The 10,237-nt window shown below is 41.3% G+C and overlaps 1 protein-coding gene and 1 long non-coding RNA gene across 3 annotated transcripts; one reads left to right on the plus strand and one right to left on the minus strand.

The window, feature by feature from the left end:
• Window positions 1-532: 532 nt before the first annotated feature.
• Window positions 533-5,302, plus strand: LOC108873119 (uncharacterized). The gene is made up of 3 exons (XR_001959362.2): window positions 533-687; window positions 915-1,000; window positions 5,206-5,302. It is a non-coding gene; the product is annotated as an uncharacterized LOC108873119 (long non-coding RNA).
• Window positions 4,588-9,551, minus strand: LOC108873077 (nuclear receptor subfamily 4 group A member 2). 2 transcript variants are annotated; one of them, XM_018661177.2, is made up of 8 exons: window positions 9,246-9,550; window positions 9,083-9,139; window positions 7,854-8,716; window positions 6,807-6,936; window positions 6,535-6,692; window positions 6,260-6,459; window positions 5,955-6,133; window positions 4,588-5,421 (listed from the first exon to the last, which is right to left on the minus strand). In XM_018661177.2, the coding sequence occupies exons 3-8, from the start codon at window positions 8,709-8,711 to the stop codon at window positions 5,162-5,164; spliced, it is 1,785 nt and encodes a 594-aa protein (XP_018516693.1). In that variant the 5' UTR covers window positions 8,712-8,716; window positions 9,083-9,139; window positions 9,246-9,550; the 3' UTR covers window positions 4,588-5,161. The 2 variants fall into 2 exon arrangements, with proteins under 2 accessions (XP_018516693.1, XP_018516692.1); XM_018661176.2 differs by having other exon boundaries at window positions 6,260-6,692; window positions 9,246-9,551.
• Between the last annotated feature and the right edge of the window lie 686 nt (window positions 9,552-10,237).

Below are 10,237 nucleotides of genomic sequence, written 5' to 3' on the forward strand. Positions count from 1 at the left end.
AAATTGGTTTTAAAAAAATGTACTGCTGCTACTACTGCAGTGCGAGAGAATCTGCCAAATGCCTGGAAATATAAATGTAAATAAGAATGCAAATGCTTGTATTGTAGCTACCGTATGTTCTAACTGTATTCATGTGTGACTTCCTTTTAAAATGCTGTAGCGTAAGAGTGGAATATTTATCTCTAATTTATGGATGTAACATTATGCAGCATATTGTTTAAATTCAGCCAATCAAGTGTCAACACTGAAGGTGCATAGTAAATGAAATCACTAGTGTTACACTCATGTATCAACATGAATATTGATATAAAAAGTGAAGATTAACATTCTATAGTAGAAAGTACAAATCAGGAAGTTGCTCAGGAAGTTGCATGTCTGTTGTTGTTGATGGTTTTGTCTGTATTGTTTTTATTTTCCTTTGCACCTAGGCTCCAGGAAGATCGTATACTACAGTAAATTTGAACAAGCATAATAATAAGAATTCTAAGAATAATAAAAAATAAGAATTTATTTTTTAATTGCAGCACTCCAGGTGTTAGGCTGCTGGTATTGTGCATTTGATAGAAAAAGAAAGAAAATTAGTAAAAGTATTAAAGTAACACCTGCACTTTTCCTCCTGTTTAGACTTGTCTTAATGATTGTTGTGAGAAACCAAGCAGCTGATGTCAGGATGGAGGCATAAGAGATGTAAGTTCCCATTCCCCTTTTCAGGGTAGTTTGCATAACATATTTAAACTGGTAACACACATTTCCCAATACTGGGGTTTTTTAGTACTCAGTCAGCACAACATCCACCAAACCTCAATGTATTTCCAGATGATTTTACACGTGTTCACATACAACTGTAAAAAAACCTAACGTAAGATAGAATTTAACTAATTTCTCGCTGTATTCTGCAACATGTACACCCACAGAGAGGAATCCTTTTTTGTATGGAGGTGGAAAGTTCGTCATCAGATTGGATACAAGGAATGATGGACACCTACAGAAGATGGACCAGGTGAGCTGGTGGATGAGAATTTATATCTGTAGCTAACATATACAAGTATTTATAGTAAATATGTAAAGTTTTGTGTTGCAAAAAACCCTAACTTGAGCATAGGACCTGTATCTGCAGTAAAGAGGTGTCATTCATAGCATTGTAAAGGAATCTTGGTTTATCCTAATTAAACGAATGAGTAAAATATATTTAAACAACAATAGAAATCCATATTGTAATTCTGCCTGCTGTTAGTGTTGTTGTAGGTCAGTTGTGTCAAGTGTTTCAGTTGCAGTGGTGCATTCTGGGTGTGAGAGTAGCTGTTTGCTGCATGTTGACAAACAGAAATATGTGTTTTACTGACTTTTACCTGAGGAACAAAAGGGCCTGAGGCAAAAAAAAAAAAATCTCCTCCTTGATAATGCAGGTCACAGTAGTCTCAGGTTTCTCTGGGTGTTGTTGCAGGAGTTTTGCTCGGTGCATACAGATGTAGAAATGACACACGCAGACCCGTGATGGCCCCTCAGAATAAATCAAATTAGTCAAGAAACCAAGAAACTAATGTTTGATCTGTCTGAGAAACACACACAGAGTCAAACCCCACATGCACAAGCACACAATCTACATAGAAACATTTTTAGCTCTAAAACTTTACAAGACCACTGGTTAATTCAGTCGACTGAGTCTTCATGAGGCCCTGAATGCCAAGTGGGATATTTCAGGTGCTTGATGTATCACCTGGGATCCTCTGTGTGTTTTCTGTCCTTTGTCTCTGTTGCTGAAATAATCCAATCCACTGATTCAAGTGTTTAGACGACTGTTTGTGCTAATTTCATTTCCTGCTGAGAGAGATTCAGACTCCCTGAAGGATTCACCCTCAGAAATAACCGACTCTCTAATCCCTTCCAATTATTATCTGTTGTTTGGATGACAGGAAGATTTAGGGCGAGAGTTGTTAAGTGGACTCTTCATCCTGACAAAATACTAATCTGCTTGCTTTCTTAAACAAATGAAGCTCTTAGACAAAAAGCCAGTTTTAAGCAGTTTATAAACATGTTGGTGTGATACTTTCCACCCTCACAGCTGCACGTTGCTTTAAAGTCAGAGAGCTGTGATTGGCCACAATGTTTTTCCATTTCATAGTGTTACACTGCACAGACGAGTAAAAGGCCCGACACTCCTCTATGTAGTACCTCCAGACTGCAAGAGAAGAGAGATTTTGGTCATTTTGCATATTTTAATGGTTATTTTTGTGTTTTTGATGTCATTTCAGAAGGTTTGTTTCTCTCTCAAATCTTTTTTTGGTAATATTTAGCCTCTTTTTGGTCATTTTTTGGATTTTTTTGGTCTCTTATTGGTCATTTTGTATATCCTGGTGGTTGTTTTGTATCTTTTTTGAGGCATTTTTCATCTTCATTTAAACATATTGCATTTTTGTGTTTCTTTTTGGCCTTTTTCTGTCTCTGGTCATTTTACATTTTGTTTGTTTGGGGTTGGTTTGCATCTCTTTGTGATCAGTTTGTGTCTTATAACTGAGTTGTATGACTTGCAAACTACAATTAGTTACAGTCAGGGATCTCCTGACCTCTCAGGGCCCTTGACCTGAACCCTGTAGGATTCAGGTTTAAATACAAGTGATTTTTCTGATTAAACAGATTAACATAGTAAAATCTTCAGCAGGAACTTTCAGAGGAGTCGGTTCAGGTTGAGAATGGATAATTCTTAGTGATTTATTCGTTGATATTCACAATGATGGATCAATCTAATGATACATGTCTGACTGCCAACAAATTCATTTATAATTATAATTAACAGCTGTTGAAGCATCTGATGGTAATCTGCAATAATCTGTAATGGATTACATGTTGAAAGTAACCGGGGGGTCCCTGCCTATAAATCCATCTTGATGCTCGCGGTCTCTGGGCTGCCAGTGATAAGGCTTAAGCTGTATTGAAGCTGGATGGATGCAGAGATCAAAGTCGGCAGTCAGAGCCTCAGAAAAATCCCACAAATCATGCTCTCGAGATAAAATACTTGATGCTCCTTGTATACAGCCACAACCAGCAGCCCGAGGGGACGGGAGGCTTCAGGAGCTCCCCCCTCCCAAAAAAACAAGATGTTTGTGGGGCAAGTTGAGTTGTTTTACAGCAAGTAAGACCTCAGAGTGGTGAGGGTGTTCGAAGTTTGGGAAGCTCTGTTCTCTCCTCAGTATCTTCATCAATAACGTTTCTGTAGGGATTTCCTCTTGGTGCATGTGATTGTTTTTTGCACATAGCCAAAGATGTGACATACAAGGCAAAAGTATGTGGACAGCCAAACATGATTTGGCTCGACCAAAAGAGGTGGTCTCAGTCCAGATTAAACTGAACTATACTTTGGTTTATTTGCAGTTTGAAAACTTTTTGGACAAATTACAGGAAGCTGAGGTAGGCTCGTCACCCATATTAAACAGTAGAAGCCGGTCGAGGCAGATGGCCGACCACCCTGAGCCTGGTTCTGCTCGAGGTTTCTGCCTCTTAAAAGGAAGTTACAGTTTTGCTCATGGTGACTGTTTGTCTTCTATTTCTATAATGTTCCTATGCAGCTACAGTGTTGAATCTGTAGTGACCATACAGCACTGACTGGAGTCTTTAAAGTTGGTGTAGGAGCTGTAGCAGTGTAGTTCAGCTGAGAAATGTCTGTTATTGTATTGTCTCTCTCTCGCTGTCAATCACCAACATCATCAGAATAAATTGGACGTCTCTCCGATACTGTCATTGATTCATTTCTATCTCAGCCTGCCACGCTGGAGCATTGAACAGCCGCCTCTATTGATCCGCTGGCCTATTAAAACCTCCCTGGGAGCATCATCCTATTTTTATATAAGACTTTTATTTCTATTAAATCAATTCCTTTTGCCAGATAGGAGAGAAAACGTGCCACGTTGCAGCAGACGAGGCTGAGGTTGTGAACAAATCAGATGATTTCTAATTGACTTAATTTCTCCTCAGTGATCTGATTATGATTAAACAGTATTTAATGTGTTTAGGTTTTATTTACCACAGTGATCAGCAGCTGTATGTTCATTTGTTTCCCCCCCGTTTGACTTTTCCCTGATGCAGGTGCTGAATTCGTGGCCTTTATCTTTGCCAGCAGCAGCAGAAACTGGCTTCTTTAATGCCACATCCAACCAAAGGGCTGCAGAAATGTCAGGCAGCTGACGGCCATGAAACACACACACACACACACACACACACACACACACACACACACACTTTCCCCTTTTGTCTGGCTAAGTAATGTATGAAAAACGATTTCCTCTCTGTGAAATATTGAGGATCACTGTGACCTTTGACCTTTACACTAACATGCATGTGCACGTGCAGAGATGTAGATGGTGCCCCGTCTTTTACTCTACAAACATTGCCTATTTCATGTCATTTAATATTAAAAATGACAAAAATGACTGGTTGGAATTTTCTAGTGTGAATGTAATCTGTTACAGTAGTCTGATTACTTTCATTATGTTATATTAATATTTATTGTTGTTTTTCTACTAAACTAAACTAAATATATGCATTATATTACATATAAAATAACCTTTAGTCATGGTTTTCTCTTTCTCAAAAATCAGAAACATTAAAATTAAATTTTAAAAAAGCATGTGTCGGCAAAATCTCCCTTTTCATCAAACGTTAAATAAATCAAAAGTTCAGCAGCAGTAACTTCATTTATTTATTAAAACATGGACATTGACAGTTTACTCTGAGAACACAAGACCATGAATATTATATTAATCACTATATGACCAATATAAGCTGTTATAAAGAAGCTAAACGTGATGCGATGCTTTATCTCGTATCAAAATGCCTCTGTACAAGCTGAGACGCACTAACGTGTGGAAAATAAATCTTACCTGACAAATGGTTCACTCGCAGTCAATAATTTTGATTAAATCACATTAAAAAATAAAACAAAAATTAAAATTTGTGGAAAACGTTGAATGAAATTGGTCCTTTCCTGATCTACAGGATTTAAAAAGTCACCATCACCATGCTTCAGTTTCATTAGATTCATCGCTTGATATTATGATAAAAAATTACAGGTAGGTTATAGGACATTTCTTGAAATAAACTGCCTTGCGTCGGGAGTTATTCTGGTGATTTAACGGCTCGATATTAGTTTTTCAAACGTCTTAAGTCTCTAAAATGGCAAGGTGTCGAGGAATAACTTATCTATTATTGCAGGCGGCGGCACCAGATCCTCCAGCTTCAGGTAGAAAATCCTCTGCAGGCCTTGGATGCACAGAGTGCGGAGTTCAGGGAGCTTCTCTAAAAGTCTGGACAAATGGTTGGACCAGCAGCTGGAGCCTCCGTCGGAGCACACACCGCCGTCCTTCAAGCACTTGACGATGTTGTTCTGCAGCTCCTCCACTTTCTTCGGCTCCTTCAGTCCGTGCCTCTCTGCAGGACGGTAAAACACGTTTAAAAACACACATCAGATAGTTTATAATGGAGGAATGTTGCCTTCAGGGAAGCTCCGACTTTAGACTGTTACACATTCAATGACTGCAGTTACACTAAAGTTGTATTTATCTATTTATCAGTTATATAGCTAACTATTTTAACTGCTTTACTATTAGCTAACTATTTCAACCTTTTATCTATTGCTTTTAGCTAACTGTTGTAGTGCTTTATCCCTTCTTTTAGCGAACTATTTTAACTATTCTTGATTACTTTTAGCATTATGTAGCTAACTATTTTAATTGCTCTACTTTTAGCTAATTATTTCCACATTGAGTCATTACCTTTAGCTAAGTATGTCAGCCAGTTTTTGCATTACTTTGATTTCCAACATATATTCCAGACTAAACAGATGGTAAATGTGGGCACTTCCATTCAGGCTGGAGAACTTGAATGTAACATGAGTAGGGGATGACTTTCAGTCCTTAAAATGGAAATAAGGAGTGAGCATAAAGTGTTCTTGAGCATCTCACCGGTGACCAAGGCAAGGGTGCATATGCAGGAAAAGGTGGAGACGTCCAAGTTCATCCTCTGCAGGTTGGCGGAGAATTCAACGATGCTGTCAATCCACTCCCCAAAGCCCCTCAGGCACTGGAGCCGGTGCCACACCGACCCATCACAGAATATCAGCTTACCTTCCTCTGGGTTGGATCTGAAACATTATGACAGTTTGTACTAAAAGTAAAAACACTGAGAGGCAGAGGTGGATATAGACTGGTTGGTTCATGCTGTGGACTGACTGAGAACAGTAAATTACAGACGTCTGTTTGTTCTTTACCTGTATGAGAGCCGTAAAACAAAGAGCTCCAGGAAAGCTGAATAGAAGAGGAGGTCTTGGTCGTTTTTAGGTAGGGAGATAAAGCCTGGGATCTTCTGCGCCCAGCCTCGAATCACCTCCATCGATCTGGTCAGGAGGTCGTAAAACTGCCGGACATGCTGTGCATCGTCTCCTGGTGGACTTCCAGGACTCTCCTTGAACTGCAGTGAAAGGAATGATAATGCTAATGTTGTGTTTAGGGTCATAACAGAGTAACTCTTGTAATGTTTGCTTACTTTGGAGTAGTCAAGGCGAGAGGGTGAAGGGTTTGACTCCACATGTGCCCTGATGAGGGCGCTCAGGAGGGTGCCAACGGGCGACGATGAGTCTGAGAGAGCTTTAGGTTTGGACGGCAGTCGACCTCTTCGACCTTTCAGATTGTCTGTCCTCACCACTGCAGAGCATGTGGACAAACAGGAAATACATTTCATCTTTTGCTTTGACTTGTTGTTGCTTTTGTTTCCAGGTGCCGCAAATGAAACATGGTTTTGAGGTTGTATCAGTTTACCTTCTTTGACCATTCCCACTGCAAGGCACTTCTGGAAGCGACAGTATTGGCATCGGTTCCTCCTACGTTTGTCCACGGGGCAGCTTTTCGAAGCCAAACACACATACTTGGCATTTTTTTGCACTGTGCGCTGCATGAAAACAGAAAAAGTGGATATTTTTCAATGTGAATACTAATACAATACGTTCACTTTTGATGAGAGATTATAGTTCAGTTTTAAACCTTTTTCTGATCATCTAAAAAACTACACTTAGAACCATGAATATACCACAGAAGAAGTTGAGAACACAATATTGGTCTCTAAGGAACCAATATCATGGCATAAAACTGTTCTCAAAGGTTTCTTTATATGGCCAACAAATGGGCTTTTCTACAAGCCTGTGAAAGATGATCTAATCTGTTGGCATAGGGAACCTTTTCGGAAGAGTTCTCCACTGGTCCTTATTAAAGAAAACCACAAGAAGAACCATTTATATATGACACAGGGAACCTATCTTGAGTGGTTCTTCAAAAAATGGTTCCACATTTAGAGCCTTAAATGGTCCTTTGAAAATTAACAGCGGCACTCTTGCTCCTGTGGGCCATCTGAGGCAGTATAAGGCATTCAGCAGGCGGACAGGGCAGTCTGGGCAAATACAGGGTCGTGTTCATTCATAATGTGGAGAATCGCCCCGCGGGGAATCTCCTTCAGAGAGAGGAAGGCAGAGGTTGTTTTTTTTTTTATTCATGGCACGTCGGTGGCCATTTTCATACAGGACATTTGGCCCTAAAACGCACGTGTCAGGGGATCAAAACGTGCATCTGAAGTGTAATGACCAATTTAGGAGGCCAGTCCGGGTCCCACTGGGAGTTTTACATTATAGCCTATTACTCGGAATTCATTAGACGACAGTGTGGTCTCGTGGAAGTGAATATATCCATGTTTTTAAAAAATGATATTTCTCAAATTTTGAAATTAGAAACTTTGAAGATCCCTGCTTCATGAATGTTCATCAGCTGCCTGTTAAAACTAATGCAGCTTTGAATAAAGTTGCATCGAAAACAAACCTTGAAGAAACCCTTGCAGCCCTCGCAGGTGCGCACTCCGTAGTGCTGGCAGGCTGCGTTATCCCCGCACACCGCGCACAGGCCCTCCGTGCTCAGCGGTCCTCGGCCGTGGGCGGAAGAAGCCTGGTAGTCCATAAAGTGGTGGCCGTGGGCGAGGTGGAGCGGGTGAGGAAATCCCACGCCGGGCTGCTTTCCCAGGCCGCTGTGGGAGCCCAAAACCCCGGGGCTGTCCAGCGGCTGGTGCGCACCGGCCGCGTCCAGGTTCATGGACACGTGGAGAGATCCGTCAAATTTCATCTGGCAGGTGGACAAGCTCTGGCCGCTGTGTTGCGCGTGTTTGAGGGAAAACAGCGAAAATCTGGAGAGTGTGTTTTTCCTATGCGCCGCCGCCGCCAAATAGTCTTGTCGAAAACTGTACAGAGAGCCGGAGTCATCCCAGATGTGTCCCGGTGCAGTTTGGAAGCTGGATGTGATAGGGGTGTGCGGGGAGGGAGAGCGGTAATAATAAACAGAGCCCGGGGAGGAGAGCAGCTCGTCGGGCTGGTGCGAGGGATGCTGACTCGGCTGATACCGAGGGCACCCGTGCGCATCCTCCACCTTGACGCACGGGAGCTCCCCCTGAACCGGCATCTGGAAGAGGCAAGGGGGCTTCACGTCGTACCCGGAGCCGTAAGTGTCCGCCAAAGGGCCAAAACCGGGACCCGACGTTGCAGCCGAGACTTCGCTGTTGGTGAGGTCCATGCTGAACTTGACAAACTCCGGGGTGAGGAAGTCGCAGCTGCGCTCTCCGCCGGCGCCCTGGGAAGCCGGGCTGGCTCCCTGCGGAGAGGAGCCGCACTGGGTCTGGACACACGGCATGGTCTCTGCAAACAAGGACATCAGTGGGTATGGGAATATCTTGCACACTGATATCACTGTCTGTTGCATTTAGGTGTTTTAGTTCTTTTACCTTAACAAGTGATAATATTTGAAAAAATGCAATAATATAACGAGAAAAAGTCGCTTATATCCAATATTCCTTGTGTTATCTTAATAATTTCACCATAAATTATCATAAAAAGTCCACTAAAAACAGGCTGCACACCCTGTTAGGCAGAGACTTCCACCTGATGAGAGAAAATACGACTTTAAGACGATTCAAAATAGTTTTTAAAGACTTCTTTTGTAGTGTGCAGAGCAACAGCTTTGAACTCAGATGCATAAAAACCTTAATTTAGTAGGTTTATTACCTTAAGGCTTAAGTTGTCTTATGATTCAGAGGATCTTATCTCCCGCTAGATTTTTTTCTGGAGTGAAACAAAAAACATCAGAGCATCACTTGCAAGCTTAGCGCTGACATGAAACCACTGATTTCTTTATGAATTAGTAGATAAAAAGTAGAATGTGCGGTACCTCAAACCTCCATCCGGCGCAGAAGGGCGGTGTTAAATAATCCCATCTCTGCTGCGTTAGTGTCGTGGATCTGTACAAGATTTTAGCTGCGACCAGAAAAAGTCCACTCGCTGTCTGGAGAGCAAAGGAAATGACTGTTCACTTCTCCCACTCTTGGCTCGCGGACTGACTGCCAGTGACACCGACCGACAATGTGCTTTTGTTTACGCGGCGCGCACCGTGTGCCAAACCCTATTACGCACAAGCCACAAAGGGGTGGAGTGGAGTGTGTGTGTCTATGTGTGTGTGTGTGGGCCACTGACTGGTGTGGGCACAGAAAGTGGTTCATGTAATTTGGAAATAATGCTTGTGGCCCACTTTTCTAGCAGTTTGCGTCATATTTTCGATATTTTATTTCCATTTGTGGACCTGTGGTTGTTACACAATGCAGATGTGTTTTGGTATAAAGAGTCAAAGTGGAGTCAGTTATCGATAAGAATCGTCTTCAGGCTTCAATCTGTAGTTTAAAGAGCATGATTTTTTTAAACTTTTCACACTTGTTTAGTGTGAAATATTATAATGTCAGTTTAGTAATATGCTGAACAGTACGTGGTTTCCTTTTCTCTGTCTCTTGTGCTGGAACCAAGCATGAATTATGAGGTAATGAACAAGACCCCCCAGACTGAAAGAGTTTTGTGTCTTTTGTAGTTTTTCTTCTTTTAATAGTTGTTCTGCATTTTTCTCTGGTTGGTTTTTGTGTCTTTGTTGTCATATGTCAAATTTTGGGTCTCTTTAGAGTTGTTTTGCATGTCTTTTGTAGTCATTTTATGTCTCTTTGCGGTTGTTTTGTGTGTCTTTGAATCGACTGTGCATCTCTTTGTCGTTATTTTGTATTTTTGTGGTCATGTTGCATCTTTTTGTGGTCGTTTTGCATCAATTTAGGGTAATTTTTGTGTCTCTTTGTAGTTATTTTGTACCGTTATAGTAGTCATTTTATGGGCATTTTTCATTTT

The sequence above is a fragment of the Lates calcarifer genome, linkage group LG7_2, assembly GCF_001640805.2.
Source record: "Lates calcarifer isolate ASB-BC8 linkage group LG7_2, TLL_Latcal_v3, whole genome shotgun sequence".
Classification (NCBI taxonomy): Eukaryota; Metazoa; Chordata; class Actinopteri; family Centropomidae; genus Lates; species Lates calcarifer.